The 26,509-nt window shown below is 35.9% G+C and overlaps 3 protein-coding genes across 4 annotated transcripts; 1 reads left to right on the top strand and 2 right to left on the bottom strand.

Moving 5' to 3' along the window:
* Nucleotides 1–6,736: 6,736 nt before the first annotated feature.
* LOC122041410 lies at nucleotides 6,737–11,800 on the bottom strand. 2 transcript variants are annotated; one of them, XM_042601081.1, is made up of 7 exons: nucleotides 11,479–11,800; nucleotides 10,455–10,562; nucleotides 9,081–9,269; nucleotides 8,863–8,949; nucleotides 8,450–8,596; nucleotides 7,732–7,855; nucleotides 6,737–7,531 (listed from the first exon to the last, which is right to left on the bottom strand). In XM_042601081.1, exons 1-7 carry the CDS (start codon nucleotides 11,566–11,568, stop codon nucleotides 6,885–6,887), a joined length of 1,392 nt encoding a protein of 463 aa, XP_042457015.1. In that variant the 5' UTR covers nucleotides 11,569–11,800; the 3' UTR covers nucleotides 6,737–6,884. The 2 variants fall into 2 exon arrangements, with proteins under 2 accessions (XP_042457015.1, XP_042457014.1); XM_042601080.1 differs by having other exon boundaries at nucleotides 6,737–7,534; nucleotides 11,479–11,788.
* Nucleotides 11,801–14,319: 2,519 nt separating this feature from the next.
* Nucleotides 14,320–15,667, top strand: LOC122039756 (remorin-like). Its single transcript, XM_042599213.1, has 5 exons — nucleotides 14,320–14,559; nucleotides 14,791–14,832; nucleotides 14,911–14,998; nucleotides 15,078–15,159; nucleotides 15,244–15,667. The coding sequence occupies exons 1-5, from the start codon at nucleotides 14,406–14,408 to the stop codon at nucleotides 15,442–15,444; spliced, it is 567 nt and encodes a 188-aa protein (XP_042455147.1). The 5' UTR covers nucleotides 14,320–14,405; the 3' UTR covers nucleotides 15,445–15,667.
* Nucleotides 15,668–16,099: 432 nt separating this feature from the next.
* LOC122041409 (transmembrane protein 208 homolog) lies at nucleotides 16,100–20,190 on the bottom strand. The gene is made up of 5 exons (XM_042601079.1): nucleotides 20,041–20,190; nucleotides 17,861–18,054; nucleotides 16,962–17,046; nucleotides 16,484–16,549; nucleotides 16,100–16,395 (listed from the first exon to the last, which is right to left on the bottom strand). The coding sequence occupies exons 1-5, from the start codon at nucleotides 20,122–20,124 to the stop codon at nucleotides 16,303–16,305; spliced, it is 522 nt and encodes a 173-aa protein (XP_042457013.1). The 5' UTR covers nucleotides 20,125–20,190; the 3' UTR covers nucleotides 16,100–16,302.
* Between the last annotated feature and the right edge of the window lie 6,319 nt (nucleotides 20,191–26,509).

Raw genomic sequence — 26,509 nt, 5'->3', positions numbered from 1 at the left:
CATATGTTATAATTTAAACCAACAATAAAACCAAGAGATTTTTAATGTGGGACTAAACTCATACACAATAGAATTTCTTCATTTCCACCTTTTTATTCCATTCGCATTTCCAACACGCTACTCCTGGTGTATGAGATCCATGACAATCACTACACCTTCCCCAATTCATGAATAATGGTTCATTAGTCATCTGGTATGGCATCCGGCAATGCGACTGGTGTCATAATCCACACCAAGGAGCTTCTCAAACGCTGAAAGATACTAAATAAGTTCTACTTCCACCACACCAGGCAGTCTCCCTAGCACATCAAGCAATGCATGGAATGAAACACCTTCATGTCCCCTGAAATAGCAAAATTATTTGGACGGATGGGCAACGATGGACAAGTGAGTGTAAGATTTCTAGGTCGCGTTGAAAATTCAATTGATGTAATAATAGTCGATCAATGAACCATAACAATTGAATGTTGATGCCTAAAGTTGAGTTATATGCAATTTTCAAATTCAACGAGCATTTGACTAATGAGTTCTAGTAGTCGACTATTAGATGAAACTAAGCCTCAAGTTAACTACTATAAATTAAGAATTTCAGGATGTTTTTCACAGTTAATTCCTGAGGTCTTGAAGAAAAGTGTTATTTTATTTCTAAACCTTAGGTGATAATTCAAAAATGATAAGTCATCCGTAATTGAAATTAATCTCTAAATTACTATTTTTGTTGTCATTATTACTCTCCTTTGAATTATCAACTTTCTTTTTATCATATCCGTTCGAGAAGTTGGTCGGTAGTGACCCTCTTTAAAATTCATAGATGCAGCTAAGAATCTATTTTTACTTGGCGGGACTGAAAACTATGATGAGAAGTTGAGCCCCTTGAGAATGTTGCCCCATTGACCATAGACTTTCTCCATCTTCTACAAGTCCTTTCTTTTCATCATCAAAAATCTCTTGATTCTCTGAATTATGTCTTTCTTTTTATCATATCCATTAGATAAGTTTGTCAGTGGTGGCCTTTTTTCTGAAACTCATACATGCGGTCTACAATTTGCTTTCGCTGGGTAGGACTGAAAACTCTAGTGTGGATCTCAAGCCCCTCAAGAATGTTGATCCACCGACCGTGGACATTCTCCATCTTCTTCGAGTCCTTCCTCTTCAGTCTTCACCATGGAAAACCTCTTAACATCCTCTGAATTATCATCTATCTATGATCATATCCATTCGAGAAGTTTGATGGCGGAGTAGGCAAGGCCGGGGAGCTCCGTCGTGGAACAGGTTTGCCGATTTATGGATGAAAATGTCATAAACTTCCTTTTGAGAGTTGTGGAGGTGGAATTACGAGAGGAAGTGAATCCATGGAAGAGAAACAGCGATCGAGGGATTTGGGGTGATCTAAGGTTTTCAATGATGAAGAGGAAGAAGTATTTCAAGAAAATGGAGAAGGTCGAAAGTTGTTGGGTCAAGTTCCATGTTCCATGTTGGAGTTTTAAATCCCATTTAGAAGAAGCATCTTGGATTGCATTTATTATAAGTTTGGCTGGAACGGTCAGCTCAAAGAACGAACATATTCAGAGCCAAAGAAATGGACAGGTTAAGGAAGGATAACAATTTTGATCGATCTTATAATTATGCAATGTATAATCAACATATCAGAGCTAACTCGATATAACTTTTTCAAAATATCTTTACTATGTGATATTTAAACACTTATATTATTTGAAAAAAAAAATAGATCTTAGCACTACTACAAGGACAATGCTAGATCACTGGTGAATTTTTTCTATCTAAATTGAATTTGATCGGTAAATATTTAAAATTTTAAGGTCAAAATGAATTTTGAGCAATAATTATAATTATTTACGGGTAAAGTTAAATTTAACTAATAATTTTAAATTTTTTAATAATTAAAGTTAGTTTACCAGTAATATTTAATTTTTCTAGCTAAAGTTATATTTGATAGGTAATTTTAAATTTTTATCAGCGGGATTTAAATTTGATAGGTAATATTAAATTTTTAACTGATCTAAATTAGATTTAATTAGTAAATATATCTCGGCTGGTTCTTAAGTCGACTACTTAATTGGAATGTCTTTTATTAAATATATATTTCGGTCGTCTTCCATTTGGTTGGGCATTTATGGTAAGTCCTATGAAATAAAGCACCTTTAACCCGTATTGGTATCAATTTACTCTGTCGTATGCTAAATACTACGAAGATCTATTCCAACACTAGTATGATGTCCATAGTATGCCAGAGATCTATTAAGGAGCCATATAATAAATTATGTATATTAGAATTTTTATTAGGGATAATATGGTATCAGGTAATTTTAAACCTGGCCGACTTCTACCCAACCAACTATATATATAGAGTCTTCTAAAGACAAGTATCTTTAAGTCTATCCAGTCTTTGTCCAGCTGGGCATACATAGAGAGCCTTATGTTTGACTCATTTTTATGTGACTGATCATATATTAACAGTTTTGTGAGGCTAAATGTCTTTAAGTTCGTCCGGTCTTTGTCCGGCTTGGCATACACAGAGAGCCTTACTTTTGATTGACCTTTATCTGACCGATCGTATATTAACAACTTTGTGAGACTAAGTGTCTTTAAGTCCGTCCGATTTTTTTCCATCTAGGCGTACACAGAGAGTCTGATGTTTGACTAGCCTTTGTCCGATCGATTGAATATAAAGTGGTTTTAGAAGGCTTGAGTGTTTAGAGCTCAATCATCCTTTCATCCGGCTCAGCTCCCCTAGACTCGGTCGGCTATTTGACCAACCAAGTATGTTACTTCTTGAATTTCAGAGTAAAATACTAGAATTCTTTTGTCTAGTTAGCTTTATGGCCAGTCGGCCCTATCCAAGTGTCTTACTTTGGAACCACTCGGACAGGACCCGAAAACTTTGACGATGGGCAATTCACTGAATTAGATGAGGAATGCTCCTTTATTCTGATTTTGATCATCACGTCATCTTGATTTTGACTGTCACATCATCTTCTAGGTTCACTCGCAATAACTCGTATCAATGATTATTCAAATAAATTTTCAAAAAACATTCGACAAATACTTATCTATTTCTATAAATTATTTCATTCATTCGAATATATTATTTTACGTCATAAATCACTTCTACACAAATCAAGTAGGTTTGAAAGTTAATTTCCAAAGGGTGGAATATCTAGTTGAGTGTCTAACTTTCTCATATAAAGAGTTACTATATTAGTAAAAGAATATCTCTATAATTTATCCATCTATATATAATCAGGAGTCGATATACTAAAACACTTAATATAAGTGGTATAATCTTTTCTTCTGCTAAATCATTTCCAAAATCTTTTCTCTACTATCATAATCATCTCAAATTTGTTTTTTTAATGAATATGAATGTGTGTTAACTTTCAAACTATGGGTGTGTTAATAAAAAAATATATTAATATAGTACGTGAGAGGTAGCTCCTGTATTTTTTTTTTCAAAAAAAATGATAAATATTAAAATTCCTACCAATGTGGATGTTGCCGGCAGACTATTGCCTCTATACAAATTATTGTACGTGTATTCTTTGTTTTTTTGTAATCCGCATGCTTAAAACGAATAATTTTTAGCTAAATATTTTTTAACAAAGTAAATTTAATCGACAATTTATCAAATTAAAAATTGATAAAAATAAAGATTAAAGTGTATATTATTAACAAGTATCATTGTCAAATTTAACTGATATTTTTATAATTTATTAGTGAAATTTAACTTTATTTAGTTAATTAAAATTATTAATTTGTTAACCAAATATATTATTTGATAAATAAACTATACTTAAAATTTTAATATATAAAATTCATTATTATTAATTAATTAATATTATGTAGGTATATATTATCATATAATATGAACATTGAGCTAACTAACTCTTGTTAAAATCTATCATTAAAATTAATTGGATTGAATACTAAAATTATTTTTTAAAAAAAATGTTTAATATTATCTCATTAATAAATGTGTCTTTTAATTATTATTAATTACTTATTTTATCAGCTCTTGTAAACTAAATAAATAAATATTACATATTGACTTAGTTTTTTTAAATTCTATTATTTTTTAAGAAATGATTAATACAAATAATTCATTAATTTTTTTAAATTTAGATGTTAAATTTATCTTGGTCGGTAACTCAATTAAAATACCAATCAAATATATATCAGTCTATAATTTTCTTAAAATACTACAAACCAAATATATATTTATTTTAAAAACTTATAGATCACATATATATTAATCTATACATTTCTTTAAATATTAAGACACGATATATATTTACCGAATAATTTTTCAAACCAAGCATTTATTTTAAAAATTTACAGATCAATTATATATTTGTCTTTTATTTATTTTTAAAAAATTGCTGACTATTTATCTGGCTAATAAGTTTTTTTTAAAAATATCAATCATATAATGAATTGGAGACGCCTTCAAAAATTTTTTTTAACAGTATGAAGGTATTTAGATCAAATCAGGCATCTCAATTTTTATTTATTTATTTATTATATTTTATAAAAATTCTGAACATGCAATACATATAATGCATGATTTATTTTTATTTTTATTTTTATTTTTATTTTATAGATATATATATCTATGAACGGGAAGCTGACCAAGTCAAACTACATCCATTCATTCTTTTGATTACCGTGCAAACTTAAAACGTAAAATTAATATACTTTATTTTTTAATAAACAAATTTATTATTATTATTATTATTATTATTAATTTGATTTTTATAGTTCTGCAACGTCTGTATATTTATAAAATTCCCTCAAAAAAAAGATTATATAAATTGCCAATTCTGGTGTTTCGGAAAAACAGATAAATCTTGGGCTCTGCCTAATTAAACAGAACAGCGATCGCGTTCGTTGTTGAAGCGGCGGCGAGGCGAGCTATCGTTTTGTCGATCATGTTAGGCAAGCGAAATCGGGCCGATGGTGAATCTCCGTCCGACAACGGCAACGCCGCCTCCAGCAATCCTCCGGGGCCCCGCGTCGTCCACGAGAAGTCGCCGTCGATCGTCTGCACCGATGCGGAGCACTTCAAGGCCGTCGTGCAGTCGCTCACCGGGTCCCCGAAAACACGCCCCGCCGCCGGCGCCACTCTCCCTCCGCACCTCCTCCGGCAAGTCCACGACGCCATCGAGGAGCAGCTCGGTGACTCCCCGACCAACTCCTCTAACACCGAGTTGAGTACTCAATTAAACTCCGTCTCCGTTGTACTCTGCGTCGGCGCCGACAGAGACAACGCTGCTCCGTCTTCTGCAGAAGCCCCGGCGAACGGTCGAAGCCATCGATTTCTCCCGCCCTCCGGCGCCGTCCGGGACGCTTCTGTCGGCGGAGCAATGAGTTCATCTTCTAACTCGTGATGCTTTGATTTCACAGCGCTGTGAAATTTTGCAAACTAGATATTTCTTTGATTTTTTTTTTTGTTGTCCATTTTGAATCGAGATACCTACGTCTTCATGATTCTTGATCGTCTTAAAACATACCTCTTCCATATTGATCCTAATACGAATTAACTGAGATGTTGAGGGCGAACGTATTCAACTTTTGCCCCAATTGATCGTCTTAAAACGCGTTGTGTTACTTGTTCTTGAATTCTTGATCAATTAATTGCAATATTATCTGAAAAATTAACCTTTGAATATCCCTTCAGTTTTTAAGGATTTCCTTTTCAGTTCTTGCCTGTTTAATATGTTACTCGTTTCTAAATCAGTCCCTATATTATTCTTATTATCAAACAATATGCTCTGTCGTTCCATCAGAGTTTTCGCTGTACAACTTTGATGGAAATCTTGATGCAATTTGTAAGTTTTGCCCCCAAAAAATTAGGCTTTCAAGTTCACGTCCATGTTTAAACAATGTGTGTCTACAATTACCCTGCCGGGCACGCAAATGGGGTGGGCAGCATAAAAACCTTCCGTCCGCCACATTCACCTTCTCTGTTGTCCTTAGGACTATAAACAAGTCGAGTCGAGCCGAGCTTAAAATGAACCAAGCTTTTGAAATGAGTTTCCAGTTTGGTTTGGCTTATTTTTTATGAACTTTAGCTTGTTTGAAACTTTGCTTGAGCTTGGTTCGTTTAGATGTTATCAAACTCTCAATTCAAGCTTAACTTGAACTTGATTCGAGCTTGACTTGAGCTTGGTTCATTTAGATGTTATCAAACTCTCAATTCAAGTTTGTTTGATTGGTTATTGAACTTGATAATTTAAATTTATTTATTTTATTTTTTATTTATTTAACATAATTAAAAGAATTTTATTAATGAATATTGTTCACGAACATTGTTCACGAATGTTTTTATGAACATTGTTCACGAACGTTAACAAATTAAACACATATATATTTAAACTTATTTATTTAGCTTAATGAGATGTTCAAATTTATTTGTTTAATTAATCTTATATATATTGAACGAACATAAATAAACTCTTACCAAACTAAACATCAAACTTATTCACGAACGTTTCATTCATTTACAACTCTAATTGTCCTACTGTTACCGATACACATCAGTCTCCTTTCGGCATTGACGATTGGCTCCCATTGCCAAACCATCCCGGGACAGTGCCGCCAGCTTTTGGTTTGTTCTGCAAAAGAGCTACTTAACAAACACAAACAAAAGCTTATCAAGTGTGTCCTCAAGTAAATAATTGTGAAAACTAGGTCTGAATATATTAGCAAAACAGCCGAATTGGCAAGCCAAATTCGATAAATTACTGGCTAGAAAGGTTTTACAGAATGGTCAGCGAGAAGATCACAGAATACACAAGATTAGCACTGCGAGATAGTTTGTCGAGATGCCATAAAACAACACCTAGATTAATATAGATCAGACAGTTTCATGGTGGGCACTCACTGAATGATGTTGGAACACTAGAAATTGGGTTGTTAGTAGAGGCGAGCTGCGAAAAATATTCCTGAACCGTATCGGTATCCTCGAAAATTGGAATATCACTCGTAAGCATCTTGAAAGCAAACTCGAGACATGGGTCTGACCAGGAGCTGCAAAGTGTCGATTCATATGGTTTTTCATTGTTACTTCTTCCTAGCAGAAGCGGTTTTTGTTCGTAGAAACTTCCTGTGGCTGAATCCAGTTGAGGCGGTTGATCGACAATAGTTGTAGCTGGTTTTTCTTGTACCTGACTGAAAGCATCTGGTTTGGCTTTATGAGACTCTCCGGCTGCGCTAGGATTTGCCATTTGAGTGTCTTTAAGAGCAGCCAATCGTTTAGATGCTCGGAGTGGCTTCTTGATAGGTTTAACAGATACCTGTCGTGGTTTTTTGATTCGGTGGTGGTCGGCCTTTGAGATCGTGGGCTGCAACTTGTTTGCTCTTCTACGCTTTGTGGGTAGAGATTGTGCTTGTTTCTTTGGCTCTGATTTCACTGAAACTGGCAGGTTTGCATTCTGTTGTTGGAGAGCAGGTGAATTCTCTCCATCAAAGCAATTGGATTGTGGTAAACTAGTGCAGTTACTGGTGTCTACTGCTGCTGCGCCAGCAACAACAAGGCCAAAAGAGAAATAAAACTCAAAAAAGTTGATAAATTTGCAGTATAAAGAATCTCGCTTGCCCGTAGAATTTAGAAATTCATCATTCAATTGACAATACTATGTGGAATTAGAATCGGCATTTTCACAGTGGCACCACATGATGAGTTAAATATCACACGAATTCAAGAGGACAAACCTGATATAGGAAGTGAATCGTCTATATCTGTATTTATCTTCACACCGGAATCAAGAGTTTTAGTTGAAAAGAGACATCTTTTCGTGCCATTGCTTTGCCATTCTAATCTTTTGGATGTAGGAAACTGCAAAGAAGAAAGATTAGACCGCGATAGACAACAAAAATAACTCCAAAAGGATCTACTAATACCTTAATCATCATTGTAGACAAATTGTAATATTAACAGAATCTCAAGTAGATGGTTAATCATTTCTTGTAGGCTGTTCGAAGCTAGTTGAAACTAAAGAAGTAGTATATGGATAAGTGAGTACCAAATCTAGGTGACTAATTACTGAGTTTTACCATGGCAACGGTTTCATAGCAAAGTTGCATGTACCAGACAGTGAAAGCCAAAAGTTCACAATCTCTGTCTGCTTTTTGCGACATTTGAAAATCATTCACTTAACCACTTTCCTACACGAATATTCACTCATATTGGAGAAGAAATGTGTCTAAGGTAGCATGCAATACAAATAGTTAGCTAGACATCTGTAGTTGATAAGGTTCACCACTAACATAGCGGGTTCCACATCATTGTCAATGAAGGATAGAAAAGGAGTATTGAAAACTTTTTCTTTCTTTTCTTTTTACTAGATTGACATGAAGAAAGCAACCTAGTTCAAAATGTTTTTATAAAAGTTACAAGAACTTAAGGTGCAGAAATATGGAATGAACTTACATGTAAGTCCCTTTCTACAGTGTGTGGCCCATTTGAGTTCCTTTTTTGTGGTTTCAGGATACATTGTCGAATATCTCCAGTTAGTATATATCGATGAGCATCCTTCATGGACCGAAACTCATATCCACTGTCTGGATCGATGTGGACCTGTAAAAGTACAGCATAGAAACAAAGATACAAATGAAATGATAGTAATAATAAGATAACCATACCAACTGATGTAATGCAATCAAAACATAACAAAACTGAATGGCCAAACACTAACAAGGTAGCAAGAAAAATAAAATTTCATCATCTCAGGAAGTGGAAACCAGTGAAAAGATCTCCAGCATTTTCAACTACATATTGAAGGTTAATCCAAGTAGGAAACATACTTGATTAAACACATCAATCATTCACTTCAATTTTAGTACCTTGTATTCCAAATTACCAACTTTTGTCGTTCTGATCTCAGTAATCCATCCTTTAGGCAAACTTTTTGAATCAAATTCAGTCAGCACCTGCAATATGATGCAAGTTAAACTTCTGTTGCGTAACTTTTTTCAATGCTAATTTGACAAACTTGTCTTTGAAAATTCAACTTCAATGCAAACATGTTAGCTATTATACAATATAATTAAAAAGCACAAACATTGTCAAAGGTGCTGTCCTCGATGGTACTCTTCTCTTGATTGGTTGGAGAGCTAGCTTTGTTATTGTAGCTAGAAGTGGTACTCCTTGTCTCTCTGGTTGTAGGAATTGAAATCTTTGATGCACTAAGATGCTGAAATAACTTTTTCTTTGAATAAAATCTTGATCCAGTGGATGGATTGTAATAGCTCTACAAGAGGAACAAGAAATCTGAGTATAGATACTGCTAAAAGACAAGGCATTGCCTAAATACAAAACTATTCTATCTGCCATCTTACTAACACATTTAAGTACTGGCAGAACTACAGAGAAGGGTGAATCTTTCTTCTTCAATTCCACAAAATAGAGGTAGTAGGAAAGAAGAAGTATTCACATTTTCAATAAATGTCAATTAAATCTTTGATTGATTCTAATATTAACTCACAATATGATCACTCAGAGACATACATTCAGTCTTAGAAAATTTAATTACAAATAAATAAAATGCTTTTGGTTTTTAAGTATGTTTCATTTTTCAATGTGTCACAAGTCAAAAGGACAAACAATATATGCAGTTGAATTGGATTTCAGTGTCAGCATTCACTAAATGTTGTATATTATATTTGAGATGCTCCATAGGAAAAAAAAAAGGAAAATTAAAAGCAATAAAGAACAGTCTTGTGTATGAAGCTCCAACTAATCTGCACATACCATCTAATTTTTCTAGACAAAAGCACAGTCTTAACTGAAAACTTGAGCTAGAAAGCATAATTTAACATTACATTGTTGGTGCAGGGAGCACTACTTATGACCTAAAGACTAGCTACGGTACAAAGCCAACCTACGACATAGATATCCCACACTGGAAAATAAGACATTTCACTACTCACATAAATAAAATATCTTTCTCTCTGTTTATAGACCTGCGCTGTAGAATAAAATAGTAGAAGAATGAATATTAAGAAATTCTTTTCATATATATATATATATTTTATTTGATAAGTTTCCTTATCAAAATATTGGATTAAGATACGTCTCCTTTACCTTAAAAACCATCAATCAAGTGCACCCTTTTAAGTTCCAATTACCTTCCATTTTTGCTAAATTTCATTGTTTGTGGCTAAGAAGGGGAAAACAAGTAAAATGTTTTCATGTGTTAGCTTGTTGCATTTGCATAAAACCTCAATGGGTGCTTTGGTCCTAGCAAACTGTAATTTAATAGCAATAGGTTCTAGAAGTGATCTAATATCTATGTGAAGTTGAAAATATTCTGTAATATAACTGTTTATGAAACTCAAATAAGATACTAGCAATAACTTCCAGGAGTGATCTAATATAGATGTGAAGTTATAAATATTCAGTAATGTAAACTATTTATGAAACTCAAATCAGATACCTTTACTTCCTTCCCATTGAACTTTCCACCATTTTGAGTTCTGAGCACCAGAACCCAACCTGAAGGCAACAAATCAGGATCATCCTTTTCCTCTTTTTCATTTTGACTCTGTATATGGGCAAAACATGTGGTAATATGTCATATAACTGAAATTACAAACCTCATCTAAAGCTTCGTATTGTTTTCTTTTGTCTGAAAAAAGAGACAAATAAACTCTACAAGTTCTCAATCAGACAGTTGTAATAAATGGGAAATTGTATCACTGGATAAGTAAAAAATAGTAAAGAAAATCTAGTATAGATGCAGTTACATGATGCCTGAAAAACAAATACCTCAAATGTACAATAGGCTATGTGAGATCAGGTTGCTTATTTTACTGATGCGCTAACCTAAAAAGAATTCAAATATAGCGGGATTGACATCAGAGTTAGGCTATTTCATAGAATTTCCTACCAAGTCTATACACAGACACTTAATCTCAGATCTAATCAAGGCTTACCCTGCTCAATGCAAAGAGTACACACTCTTCTCCCAAACATCCCCACTTGGTACCAACTCTACTGTAATTCCAAATCACTAGAACCATTCCGGGATAAAACTATACTACATTGGTTGATTTCAACCTCAGTGCCATAATACAAGAACAAGATAAGGAAAAAACAACTCAAAGAAATCTCCAAGACCCTTTCAAATATCCAATCTCCAAAAACCCTAAATTGCCTTTTCAGCGTCATACTTCCTTACTCTCCCCTGAACGCTAGCAAAATCCCATTTTTTTCATGCCTTTGTCAAAACGACGTGATCTCGTACCAAATAAAGGAACAAATTCCGCATTCCCAAACTAATACGCCAAAGTAATACTAGGGCAAAGGAAAGAGATTCACAAGCTTCGTAATCTTCATTAGCGACCAGGAGACCGAGCAAAAAACAATCTTTCTGCGGAAGCAACTGACTCCAAGACATAACAGAAGGAATCGCAAAGGGAAAATATCAAAAGGGGGAAAAGAAGGCGAGCTTGATCTACCAAGTTCTTTTCTCCATCTTCCTCCGCCATCTCCGCCTGAGCCGTCCCTCCCTCTCCCGGCGCGAGCTCCGGAGGCTCCTCTGACTCCATTCCCGGATAAATACCCTTTCCAGCAGCCGCTCACCGTCGTCCTCTCCTCCCTCCCCTCAGTCTCCCCTCTCTCTCCCCTCCTTGCGGTGCGAGGTGGGACACTGAAGTGTGGGCGAGAAGCACGAGCCCAAGGTAGTCGCGCGGTCGCCAAGCTCCACATGGCACTACAGCAATCTCCTTCAGATTCGTTCCCATGGGAGATCGAACGGGCCAAAAATCGCACCTTTCCCTTCTCGAGGAAGAGAATCTCCCGATCTCCTCGTCCTCAACGTGGCGCCGTACCAGTTGGACTTTTGCTAGAGCAGCGGGAAATTACTATTTTGCCACTACGATGAAAAGCTTGTTTATATAGTAGACCTAAAAATTCACATATCGACCATCCGATAGATACGAGTCAAACGAACTTTTCTCTAGATCGACCAAACTCTAACAAAGCGTAACATCATTCATTTAGAAACTTACCGAGACACTCAACCGATCTAAATATTCAAATTAAAAAAATATATATTTGACTACTATGAACAAGTGACTCAATCATGTACTTTGAATCTAGCTAAATCTTTTACTAAAACAATCCTCCTCATAATTACTAACTTAATTACATCAATAATGATTAATTAAGTTGAGTGAGAATTTTAAACTTATCTTTAAACGACAGAGTAGACGGTGGCGAGCAACCTAAAGCGCAAGTAGATATGATTAGATGTAACCACAAGATGAATGCACATTTCTTATGTTTGGGTGGAACGACTAAGCATACGAGGTGTGTGTTTTTGGAGTAGTTGAGTAGGTGGGTGCGTTGCTTGTTGAGGTGAATGTTTGAGGGTTTAGAATAAGCATGTAGAACGGGTAGGTTAAGATATTGAATAATCAAGCGAAAGGAGGGAAAAAGATGAGCAACCCACAAGGTTGCTTGCGAGATTATGAGTCCTTTTATAAAGAGGATCATGATGGTACATGAGTTGGTGGACGGATAAACTACGAAAAACTAGTATTCTTTTTATTTGGTTTATGCGGTAAGTGAGGTAGCTTCGAAGAGAATAAAAAAATTTATTAACGAGGTTGAAGAGCTTAATTATAAGTAAGAACAGAGGAGTTTATTGAAGAGAAGAGGAGGAGGAAGGTGAAGAAGTACTCGTGAACGAAAACGATAATTAAGAGCTGAATTATTTCTGCTGGTTGACAAGGGCAAACACCAATAAGGGAGCTTATCGACAAATATAAATATAAATTTGTGTGAAGATTCAATTGGCTCAAAGTGTAGGCCCCGCACCTCACTAGGCTAAACCATCAATTAATGAAGACAAAAAAAATAAAATTAATAAAATAAATATATGATTTAAGATTATATTATAACGTTAAATGTAGAGGTGTGTGTCGAAGCTAGAATGAGGTATTTAAAATTATATTTGTGAGGAAATATATCACAAATATTAAAAGATTAAAATAATTTTAAAGATGATTAATTAAATAAGAAGAAGACAAAACAAATTTAGTAATACTATGATTAGTAATTAACAATTTTCAAATGACTTATTGAAAAAGTCTAATTTAAAATATAAAATATTAAGCTCAAGTAGGATAAACACAATAAATTAATCCATACAACTTACTTCTTAAGATACCTTCTAAAATATAAAATAATAAGTATATCTTGAATCAATCAAAATCGAATAGCTAAAATTGAATCAATCAAATTTAATTAATTAATATCAAATAGCTAAAATTTTGTTAAGATAGAATTTTTTTTAATAAAAATTGAATAAACTTAATCAATAAAATATAGATTAATTCGATAAAAATTGAATTAATTAAAAATTTCTAATTAGATTAAAAATTAATTAAGTACTTAAATCGAATTCATCAAAAAAAAAATTTAATTTCAGTTTATTTGATTAAACAAAATAAGATCCACTTAAAATTATACGACAACTGCATGAAAAAACGCATTTAAGGTTATGAAATTTTAAAAAGAAGTATTTAACTTTCAGAATGCTCAAAAAATATATTTATTTTTCATTTTACCTCTTCTATCAACTAAAATACTATATTTAAAGAACAACACTAATGTGATATTGGATGTCAAAAAAACACCATCAAGGTTGGAATTAACAATATTACATACTAATTTTCAAATATCAACATTGCTATAGTATTAATTTAAAAAAAAAATAATATTACAGTAATATTATTCTTTAAAATATAATATCATAGTGATATTATTCATTGAAACGTATACATAAAACGAAAAATAAATGTTAAATCTAAAGTGTCCGCGTGGGCCCTTTTATAAATTACCAAAAATTATAAACTCGAGTGGGAAATTCTCAATAATCACGTTTAAACTCAATAAATTAATGCACACAATTTAATTATTCATTTTATTAATTTATTGCTTAGAGTGAAATCCTTAAACGAAATCCAATTCTACGCATAACTGCGGCGCGTAGAAGTTATCGACACGATTGGTAGAGTGATTACACCAGGAGTGGGGTCCACGCTCTGTCATCGATACGACTGGTAAGGCGATTACACCCGGAGTGGGGTCCAGATCATTTTTCCTTTGGTGGTTAGAATTTAGAGCACAGATAATAATAATAATAAACAACAACTAAAAGTTTATCTAAATTTCATTGTTTGAATATTCTAACGGCGGGGCCCTGAAATCGGAAGCACTTGCTTGTACGTAATAATAATAATAATAATAATAATAAAATCAGAATAATTCGATTCTCCATTTTTTATAAATCGCTGCTTGCTGTTTGCTCTTCTGTTGCGTTGCTGGAATTTGAGGCAGACCAACTGCCGTCCCATCCGTAGCGGAAGTTGTTCGAGAGATGGCGGAGGAGGAGCAGGCGTCGCCGCCGGTGGCCGAGGTGGAGGAGGCGCCGCCCGAGCTGGTCAAGGACGTCGAGGAGGAGAAAGCCGCCATCGTGCCGGCGCCGGAGGAGGAGAAGCCGGATGACTCCAAGCCTCTCCCCGTCGTTGAACGTCAGTTTCTGTTTTTCTTTATATCTGTAACAAGCTTACTGAATTTTTCTAATCTTCTTCATATATATATATATATATATATATATCATAACTCCAAATCAATCACTGTTCATTTATTATTTACATCAATTCACAGAACAAATTCATTAATTCATCTACCTGAATTAATTAATTTTACAGCGACTTATAATCATTTTAGCATATTAGTTAGTGAGTTTTTGTTTGCAACAGAGGTTGAGGAACCTTCAGCATACTCTGAAGCAACTGATAAAGGTAAAATTTCTGAAAATTTTATTATATATATATAAAATTTTGTGCAAGAACAAAATTAATTTTATGTTGCTGTTCCAGATTCTGCTCTTTCAAGGGTTGCAACTGAGAAGAGATTGTCACTGATCCAGGCATGGGAGGAAAATGAGAAAGTTAAAGCAGAAAATAAGTGAGTTATAAGAACAATAATTATTTTATTTTATTTTATTGATTTAAGTTGAATATATATTTGTAAAAATTTTGAACAGAGCTGTGAAGAAGATAGCAGAAATTGTTGCCTGGGAGAACTCAAAGAAGGGAGAAGTGGAAGCAGAGCAGAAAAAGAAAGAAGTATGTGAGAGCTTCTTCTTCTCATTCTTTTGTTTACTTGAAAGAAAATTAATGATTTGAAAATCAATGTATTTATTTACTCAGGAAGAACATGAAAAAAAGAAGGTAGAATATGCAGAGAAAGTGAAGAGCAAACTTGCCTCAATTCAAAAAGAGGCGGAAGAGAAGAAGAAGATCGCCGAGGCAAAGTGCAGTGACGAAGTGCTCAAGGTTGAGGCAAAGGCTAAAAAGTACCGGTCGACCGGCCTCGCACCAAAGAAGATCTGGACGTTCTTCACAGGCTGAAATTCAAGTTGCTCAGACCCTAATTTGTTATTGTGCCTCGTGTGTTGTGTGGTGTTTTGGTTGGGGTTTCAGTGTGTGTAAAATGTGTTGATTGTCTGTTTACATGAACAGAAAACAGAAGCTTATTTGTGAAAAATGAATTTGTTAATTTTTGTTTTTGTTGGTCCTGACAAGATTATTGTGTGTTTAATCAAACATTATCAACTACAGTCTTGTGCTTCAATGATTACATGTTGCTTTCACCTTCAAATTCAGATTCAGTTCTACAGTTTGAATGAGTACTACTTTCATAAGATAACAACAGCAGATGAAACTTCATTTTCACTTCACCAGAAATGTATTAATTAGATTTGATTATTTTTTCACTTCAGATTCCATCCAAATAAACAATATGAAAGACAGAGTAAACAAAATCTAATGAAGTAAATGCCGCTATTTCAACACAAATACAATTGAACTAGCCAACAATCAAATACATGATAAGAAACAAGTCAGATAATATTAAACTTCTATCGAAATTAGTCTGTAACCCTAAATGAGGTAAATGACAAATTTAAGATTTTAAACTTTAGGGACTGAATCTCCAACATAGGAGAATATATCAAAACTAAACTCTTATAAATATAAAAACTTTGTCTAAAACTTGAGTTGTTAATTTGCATTACATATTGCAGTAATCTCTAGCATCAATTGAATGTTTGACAAACGAGGGAAAAGATTATCAAAATGCCATTTGGTATTACATAAGTAAACATGATTAGGCAACTTCTCATGCTATGAATGCCCCGTGATTCATCGAGGTTCTACTGGTATTTAAGGGTAGTTAAGGGTACATGTAAAAGTTAAATAGCCACAAAATTATCTATTCCTGGTCTTGATAATTCTACCTCTTGAAGCTTTTCTCTCCATCTTTTCCCTCTTCTTACGGCTCTTCTCGTCCTCTACTTCTCCCTGCACCCAATGAGTGAAACAAAGATGATCCTCAAAGTTAATGCCCAAGCAAGACAACTTTGAAAATTTATGTGGCATTATTGTGTACCTCTGAACCCCCTGGCATTATTCCTTTTAGCAAACCAGATAACTTGTATGCACCAAATGCCGGTATCTGTGATTCACAAAGAATGCTCAGAGAAAGCTGGATCAAAGAATCGTAGTAAAACTATGGGACAAGACATGTTAATCGTAGTAACACAATAGGACACATGACATCTATTATTATAGCATGTTTTGGTTGGCATGGATATCAATTTTGATGGAATAGCAATTCTTGTGTTTGGTTACAAAATGAATATTCAATATCAATTCTGACATAATTGTTATTCCCTTTCAATCCTAGAAACACGTTCCTATTCTATGTATTGTTAATTCTATTTTGTGAAGCGAGCATACTCTTAGTTAACTGAAAAATATAGTTACTTGAGTAGTTGAGTTCCCCAAAATTAAGGATATAGATATCCATACACTAAGTCCACCAGTCATATGAAAGCATAAGAAAAATGAGTTTCTTCAAATCTTACCACTAAATAAGTCCACCAAAATTTACCAGATAATATGGACATTATCTGCACAAAACTAGTTATGTAGATCACATCATGCAAGTAACTGCAGCAAAAAAACAATAATCAATACCAAGTATTCAAGTTGTTTCAAGTATGTATTTGAACAAATAGAAGTAAAATTGGACACATACATACAATACAAGCACACAACTATGCTTTCTCTGGTTTGTGAAAAGTGATATGCTGTGCAAGAGTATCCCGACAAATTATATGGTTTAACACCAAAACAATGAGAATAAGCTGTGCATATAAGTGTTCAGTGCCGCATGGTGTCAGCCAGTCTCTTTTTATATATAATGTATAAGAAAGCGAACCTCCATCTCGGTGAAGGTGGGTTTTGAACCAAAAACCATGACAACAAATTTCAAAATCTTTACCAACATGAGAAGCTGGCACTTAATTCTGATGCTGGTCAATCTGCAAGCAGAAACACTTTATTGCTCTATTGTGCTTCCTTTTTATCATAGTAATGAATGTTTCCTTCTATCATTATTTTCTTTTCTATTCTTGACTTTATCATAGTCCATTAAGGATTGGGAAACTTCATCTATTGGTATTTCCTAGAATCAGACCTTCCAAAGAGACCAACAATTCATTTTGGAACATGAAAGATAGTTAAGCAAGGATAATCCTTATGCATGAAAGTGCATCCTAAAGAGACAATCAATGGAAATGACAGGCTTATTAATAGAAATGTTGATACTCACAAATATAAGGTCAGAAACAAAGTGATCTCAGAAATAAAGGGAACAAACATATACAATAGAAGTAAAATACTCCTATTTTGGTACAAAAAGCATAGTCGAGCTTCAATGTCAAATGTCAAAGCAAAATACAGTAAAAGAACTCATACACACCCACAGATACCACCAGTGGTCATATCATAGCCACCATCTAAGAGTTCACCATCATCAGAGTATGTTGGCCTTGCCATACTTTCAAGTTGTTTATATGAAAGTCCGTAAACAATAGATGTCACAAGAAGACCAATCCAATGCTTCCAAGTAAAAGTGGAGTGAAATATAACCAGCCGCACCAAAACATAAATGACCTGCAAACTAGTCATTTTATTAGCATATGTCTCTTTACTTACCGTATTTGAACAAAAACCAACTTATTATTCAATTATCCAGCTTATTATTCATAACTAGCCATCAATTGCAATAAACTTGGACCATCATGAATTCTCTTTATCCTATCAGCAACTCTTTTAGAAGTAAGCTTAATGAGTTACATCAGCTTTCCTAACAGTAAGGACTGTATCTTTGCAGGTTTTTATGAATTATGTTGCACCAACCACAGTATGCATCTGCATTTCCTTGGAAGCAAATTCATTAAAAGTTATAGCTTTTAGTTAAATATCTTGAGTTCTTTTTCTTAGTTCTTGATTTACTTACCGACAATATACAAAAATAAAACTGAGCAAGTATCTAGGCTTCACGTTCTTCCAAATAAAGAAACAAAAAGATATGGTTCAAAATCAAAAACACATTATGTATATCACACAAAGTATGTTCATAGCATTTTCTCATCCTAAGTTTATATGGTCCATCACTGACAATGAATTTTGAAATGTCAAAAGAAATCAAATCTTGCATTTTCTCATCCTAATTTTATATGGTCCATCACCGACAATCAATTTTGAAATGTGAAAACAAACAAATCAATTTTTTTAAAAAAATGACTACATATATTGTTTGAAAGCTATAAATACAGCAACGCAGATATCATTCAAAAGCTATAAATAAATTAAAAAAAACTGTGCTATTATGTTTGTACAATTTACAATCTTTCATGGGCACACAAGATACAGATTTCAATTGCCAAGTCACAAGCTCAACCAACAATGAATATGAACAGTTGCCATTATTTCATTACTGAAACTTGAATTATTGCAGTTTTTATAAGTGACTTCATGAAGAACAACAAAAGCCTATATCACAACTATTTGAGTGTGCTACAAGGATCTTATCCAACCATTGAGCTCTATACAAAACAACATCACTAGTTATGCAGTCATTTAAATGTAAGTAGAATATTTTGGTCTCCCTTCATCACCTTAGCAGTAATTATTTATGTTGTCTAAATGTACTGACCATCTTCAAATATATTGATATGATTTTAGCATATTTCTATTATTTTATCATATATCAAGTGTTACCTAACGGCTAAGTTTTTTTATCTTATATTCCCAGTAAGTTTATACAGCCATCTCTCATTTTCATTCTTGCAATGTTAACTCTATGTACTGTTTCTTTAATGGCCTACACTGTGACCTTTATAGAGCATGACTAGTCTCACCAATAGTCATATAGCTAAAAATTATCAGTCTTCTCTTCTGTCTTCTTTTTGAATATATATGTGAAAAGTAGAAGAGATTGTAATTGTTCTCTAAGCAAATATAAACTGCTACGTGCCTGGAGTAAATCCAAAATTGCAAGCATGCATGCTACTAAAAATCTTAGATCAAACTTAAATAAGAGGATACGTTTCCAAACAAACTCTGAATCATAAATGAAGTTATACTTTCCTGTAACTTGTGAATTGAAATGATGATATAGTCTTCATGAGGTTATGAATTTGGATGTCTAACTACAAAAACCAAATTGAGAATGTTTCATGAATTTTACAATTATCTTCAGTAATAATCTCAGATGGTGCTCTGCTTTAATAAAATAAGATGTGTCCACTAGAACCATAAGCAGCATCACAAAGAGAGGTTTTCTATCTGACAGTGACAGTTCATTTAGACAAATTTTTGCAAATATCTCAAACTTCACTTCCTATTAGCGATCAATCAAAAGGAATCTTGAAATGACATAATAAGATTAGCCTAATGTTGAAAATTCACTAATGTCAAAGCTCCGATCTCGTAGATCTGATTAAATTCTAATCGACTTTAATCGTAGCATGTATTCCGGTATGCATAATTGATTTTAAAGCTACAAACTTTCGCCCTATATAAAATATTAGATCTATAAACGAATAAGAAGGGCAAAAGGGGGAAGCAGAATAGGGGAAGTGGCGATTGACGCACGTTGGAGGCGATGATGAGGAGACGGAGATTGGTCATATGCTTCTTGTTCTCCTCCTTCCTCTTCTTGGCTCCCTGGTTTGCCATGGCTTCCAACGCTCTCCCCCCGCCTCGAGTCCGTCGCTGCTCGCTATGATAAAGTTCCGCCTGTTTCGGCTCGAGGACGATTTAAACCGGCGCATGTTACTGAACCGTTGATGCTGGATCCCCCTACCGGTTGACAAACTCGACCGGTTTGATCTTCCGGCTCAAAATTTTTATCCAAGTGGGCTTCGATCAAGGCCCATTTTAATTTTGGACCATTTATTTATTTATTTTCGCAATTATTTTTTTATTTTTATTCATTAAAAAATAATATGTGACAGCATATCGAAGGGTAATAGCTTTTTCATTTACATGATTACATCACGTCAACATTCATTTATTTCCATTTTTTAAATAAATAAATATTAATTTTTTAAAAATAAAATAAATAAATAAAATTCATTGATCACCAGAACCGTCTCGAATGAAAAAACAAAAGAAAAAAGGGGGAAAAAATCTATAAAACAACTCGGCAACCGCCCAATTCTTATTTTGCTTATCTAATTTTTATAATATCAAAATCATGCCGCCTATTCCTATTATACACCTTTTCTCCTTTCTCATTTAAGAAATTATTATTCTCTATTCAAATTTGGAAGCATATATTCATTATGTAGGCTGAAGTGTTATCCAACTGTTAATTTTATCGAAACCATTATGTGTTTATGTTCTCAATTCAATAGCATAAATTAAAAATAAAACATTCGATAGAAATATAATAAAATTTATCATAAATTTATTATAAGATATAAAATAATAATACTTACGGATCAACATCATTAACCGATTTTGATCTGGTAGTAAGAATAGGGTCCGCTTGTTAGAAGGTCATCACCACATGGAGGGGCTCGGTCAAAGTGGTCAACGTCCCAGGCATATGTCCGATCGGGCGAGCTACCTTCCCGGTCAGTATGAAGAGTAGCTGGTTCGACACTTCGACAGCTCGATCAGATACCGAGCTTCCGACCCTCATAAAGCTCAAGCAGGGAAGGATGAAGGTCGAGCGACCGTCGCACTAGGCTAAACAATGGGTGCAGCCTCGACCCGGTAGGCAGGGCTCCCTCTCTCGACAAGGCAGAGCCGGATAGCAAATCATTGGTCGAGCGAACGCTCGGCCCGACCATTGTATCACTTGGACGACAGACTGGCCGAGCGGCTCTCCCACCTGGCCCAATAATAGACAAAAGGGGTAGTTGGCGATATCTTCCTAGAGACTAGTGTCACCGATAGGCGGCATGATCAGACAGAGAATCATACGGTGGAAGCTTCCACTGTCACGTCAAGGATATGCTCGGGTTGTTAAGATATGACATCAAACACACTTTTCTGACACGCCCTTTCCAGGTATGCTTTGAGAAGCATGTACACCTTGGGAAGCGTGTACACGCCTCCTGGGAGCCATATATAAGGACCCCTAGGCTTCGATGGAGGAAGGTTAACTACTGTAGCTACAGTTACGCTGCTGCTCTCTTCTCTTCTCTACTTCATTCGCTTGCCGTCGATGACTGACTTGAGCGTCGAAGGGTCATCGCCGAGAACCCCTCCCTGGCTCGACACTAACGACTTGTGGTTGCAGGCTTAGCTCGTTAGAGGTCCACGTCATCTTCAGTCGACATCCAATCAACGTGAGCGCCATCTCCCCAACATCCGTCAAGTAACTCTCGGACAGGGTCAATTTGGCGCCATCTGTGGGAACGCACCTGAATCTGAGATGAGAAGATGGAAAAAGTTGGACGTCTCCACACCGTGATGCTCATGCAAGAGGAGCTCAACGCGCTCATACAAGTACGAGCGACAAAAATAGTAGAGCAGCAGCAACAAAAGGCGCTAGCCGACCGGTTGGTGCAACAAGCGACGTCGGCCTCGGGGGGTCGAGCGGCGCAAGAAGATCGGCCGGACCAACTATCCATATGGGGGCAGAATAAACTGACGACCGACACTCCTGGAGAAGCTCCTCCCGCACCCATTCCGTTTCACCAGGCATTATTTCAAACGCCCTCCGAAATTGAGCAAGCCAATCAAGAATAAGGATCCTCATCAGATGAAACTCCTATTCGGGACGCGCGAAAAGGAAAAGCACCCCGAGCTGGTATTTCTCCGAAGCGGATCAATCGACAGTTCTCTGATGCAATCCTGCAAGATCCACTGCCAAGGCATTACGCTCCTTTAGCGATCGGAAAATATAATGGGTTGACCGACCCGGACGACCATCTCGATAAGTTTGATAACGCCACTACACTTCATCAGTACACAGAGTGAGTCAAGTGCCGAATTTTCCTCACTACGCTCTCCGACTCGGGCCAACGGTGGTTCAGAAGGCTGTCGGATGAGTCTATTCGAAATTTTAAAGACTTCTGAACGGCTTTCCTTCACCACTTTGCGAGCAGTAGGCATTATCAGAAGACGAGCGTCAACCTGTTCTCCATGAAGCAAGGCCCCAGGGAGTCCCTCCGAGCTTACATTCAGTGCTTCAATCAGGTAGCGATGGATATTCCTTCGGTCTCGTCTGAGACCATGATAAACGCGTTCACGCAAGGACTCGTGAACGGAGACTTCTTTTGATCGCTCGTTAGGAAGCCGCCCCGAGACTACGACCATATGTTGAAGAAGGCCAACGAGTACATAAACGTGGAGGAAGCCCAGGCGGCCAGAAGGAAGGAAGCGCCATCAGAACCATTAGCGTCGGTCGAGAGAAGGTCGCAGACCAGCCACCAACCACCAAGAGGGCCCCGAGCCGAAAGAGCACGGTCACATCAGGAAGCAAGGCCACACGCCGTCCAGCATGTGGCCTCCGAGCATCCAAAACTCAGGGGAAAGGTATGGACCCCTATGTTCTGTGCTTTCCATCAGTCGATAACCCACAACACTCGCGATTGTTGCGGATTCCCCTCGGTCGCTCAAACGACCCCTAAAAGTTATCACCACTGATCGCCTTCCCCCGACCAACGACATAGGTGTCAGAGCATCGGACGGCGGGAGGAGACCAGGCAATCACCCGAGCGACAGCACCATCGACAGCCGAGGAGTGACGACCATATCTGAGCCTCGCATGAGCGGAGCCGACCGACCACTCAGGAGGAGGAGAATAGAAGCAACACCGCGCGAGGCGAGATCAACATCATCGCCGGCGGACCAACCGGCGGAGACTCCAACAGAGCTCGGAAGTCATACACCCGACGGTTGGAAATCCATGCAGTGGGATGCAGTCGGGAACAAGCCAGTGGACCTGAGATCAGCTTCGGCCCCCGGGATCTCGAAGGAGATGAAGTGTCGCACGACGACGCACTCATTATTCGAGCGGTAATTGTCAATTACACTATTCACTGTACATTCGTTGACACAGGCAACTCGGTCAATATCATTTTCAAGAAGGCATTCGACCAGCTCCAAATCGACCGAGGCGAGCTGTTGCCGATGACAACCCCCCTGTACGGGTTCACCGACAATGAAGTCTTGCTAATTGGCCAAATTTGTTGGTTGCTACCCGGAATATCGTACCGGTTCCCCTGTATAAAAATTTTGTACAAGTCTTGAACTTTTCCTAACAACCTATTGTGTTCTTTAGAAATTAAATTTGGAATCGCAAACAGAACTTAACATTATTGATTCCAAATTCAACTTATCTGTTCTTAGAGTTTTGACTTGGATTGCAAACGATGCTTAACATTATTAATCCAAATCCACCCATGTTACAAATTTGATTAAATATTTATTCCAGAGATCGGCTTCCAGGTTAAACATGGCGATGCATTAGGCCTTCTTGGGTATGGGATCATCCACCACTTCCTAGACAAAACCTTTCAATGAAATTCAATATTTAATCTCATTATAGTAACCCTAAGTTTAACCATTAAGAACAATCGAATCACAAGATCGAAAAACAAAAGAAACACAAAATCGAATCATAAATCTGAAACCTAGAATTGTTACCCTCTTGTGTTTGATATTTCAAAATCCATACAAAAGATGAACTAGTTATGATGCGGAAACAAAACTAGTTATACCTTTTGTAGCTTATAAACCTCACGATCTTCTGTCGTATTCCTCTTCTTATCTCAGACGTCATGTGGGCAACGATCTACCGAGATAAGAATCCACCCGAGCCTTTCTTCTTCCTTCCAAGTTTCGGCCACCACCACCAAGCTCCAAGGGATGCTAGGAAATAAAGCCTTCTTTCTCTCCTTCTTCCTCAAACAAGATTCGGCCACCAAAAGCTCCAAGAGATGTGATGTCGCCGACCTCCAAGGAAGAAGAGAAGAGGATGAACAATTGAAGAGGGTCGGCCACCACCAAGGAAAAGAGAGGAGAGCAATAATAGATGTGTAGTATTAGGTGAGGCACCTCTACCTTCTCTTTTATATTCCTTGGTTTTGGCAAATAAGGAAAGTTTTAAATATAATTAAAACTTCCTTATTTTCCTTGCCTATGTCTAAAAAGGAAAATTTAATTAAAAACTTCTTTTTATTCTTTTTATGGCCGACCACCTCATTGAGCTCCAAACAAGGAAAGTTTTAAACACAAAATTAAAACTTCCTTATTTGTTTCCGGATTTTTTTTAAATAAAAATTTCTCTCTTTAAATTCCCTTCATGGTTGGTTATAAAAGGAAACTTTTATAAATTAAAATCTCTCTTTTAAAACATGTGGATGATTACAAAAAAAGAAAGTTTTCTCCAAAATTAAAATCTTTCTTTTAACTACAAATAAGGAAAGATATCAAACCTTTCTCTTAATCCTTTGTAGAAACTATAAAAGGAAAGATTTAATTTTAAAACTCTCTTTTAAAATCATGTCTTCCACATTAGGAAAGATTTTTTAAAAAAACTCCCTTTTATTTTAATTGTGGTCGGCCACCTACTTGGGCTCCAAGCTAGGGTCAGCCACCACTTGAACCCTTCTAGCCTTGGTTTGGCCGACCCTAACTTGGGCTCCAAGCTAGGCTTGGCCGACCACCTTAAGGCAGGTAAGAAGTTGGGTTTGGATGGGTATAAGACTTTATAAATAAGAGGTTACGACAGGGACCGAGAGGAGAAATTGGTTTTGGTCTCCCGATGAACTTGAGCTTCCCGTGTTCGCCCCGAACACCGAACTCGAGTTCATAAATAATATCTCATTCCACTAAAGAGTTATTATTGCACTACTACATCAATCCCATATTACTATATGAGCTCCTTCTTATCATGAGTATGTTAGTCTCCCTGTGTTTAAGATATTGAATGCCCACTAATTAAATAAGTTACTGACAACTTACTTAATTAATATCTAGCTCCAAGAATAGTACCACTCAATCTTATCATCATGTCGGACTAAGTCCACCTGCAGGGTTTACATGACAATCCTTATGAGCTCCTCAAGGGGGCATCATCAACCTAGATTACTAGGACACAGTTTCATTCTATAATCAACAACACACCATATAAATAATATCATCTCCCAACTTATCGGGCCTATTGATTTAACGAGCTAAATCACACCCTTTGATAAATTAAAGAAATAAGTATTAAGTATATGTGCTTGCTATTATATCATGATTAAGAGTACACACTTCCATAATAACAGAAGTATTGTTCTTTTATATAGTTTGTATAAAAAGAAACTACCTCAAATGGTCCTGCTCAATATACTCAGAGTATACTAGTGTAATTTTATAGTCAAGATAAACTAATACCAAATTACACTATGACTATTCTAATGATTTGTTCCTATCCATCTTAGTCGTGAACTACTATTTATAACTTATAAGTAACAGATAACATGATCTTCTGTGTGTGACACCACACACCATGTTACCTACAATTTAAATTAATTGAACAACTACACTTAGCATATAAATGTAGACATTTAACCAATGTGATTCTTTATTTCAAAATAAATGTTTACAAAAAGCTAGGCTTTTAGTATACACTTTAACAATCTCCCACTTATACTAAAAGACTATGTTGTCATAAACGCTGCCATACATCTGATTCTCATTCCTTCAACATGTTGATCAAAAGCTTTCGCCGGAAAGGCCTTAGTGAAAGGATCTGTCAGGTTATCTACTGATGTAATCTTGGCGACAACAACTTCTCCTCGCTTTACGATGTCTCGTATCAGGTGGTACTTGCGCTCTATGTGTTTACTCTGTTAGGATATATACTAAAAGTCTAGCTTTTGGTATAAACATTTATCTAGAAATAAGAATCACATTGGTCAAATGTCTACATTTATGATAAATGTAGTTGTTCAATTAATTTATATTGCAGATAACATGGTGTGTGGTGTCGCACACAGAGGATCATGTTATCAGTACCTTATAAATTATAAACAGTAGCTTACGACCAAAATGGAAAGGAACAAACCATTGGAAGGTCGTAGTGTAATTAGGTATTAGTTTATCTTAACTATAT

Source organism: Zingiber officinale, chromosome 2A (genome assembly GCF_018446385.1).
Source record: "Zingiber officinale cultivar Zhangliang chromosome 2A, Zo_v1.1, whole genome shotgun sequence".
In the NCBI taxonomy this organism is placed as follows: domain Eukaryota; kingdom Viridiplantae; phylum Streptophyta; class Magnoliopsida; order Zingiberales; family Zingiberaceae; genus Zingiber; species Zingiber officinale.
This window is presented reverse-complemented; position numbering and strand designations above follow the sequence as displayed.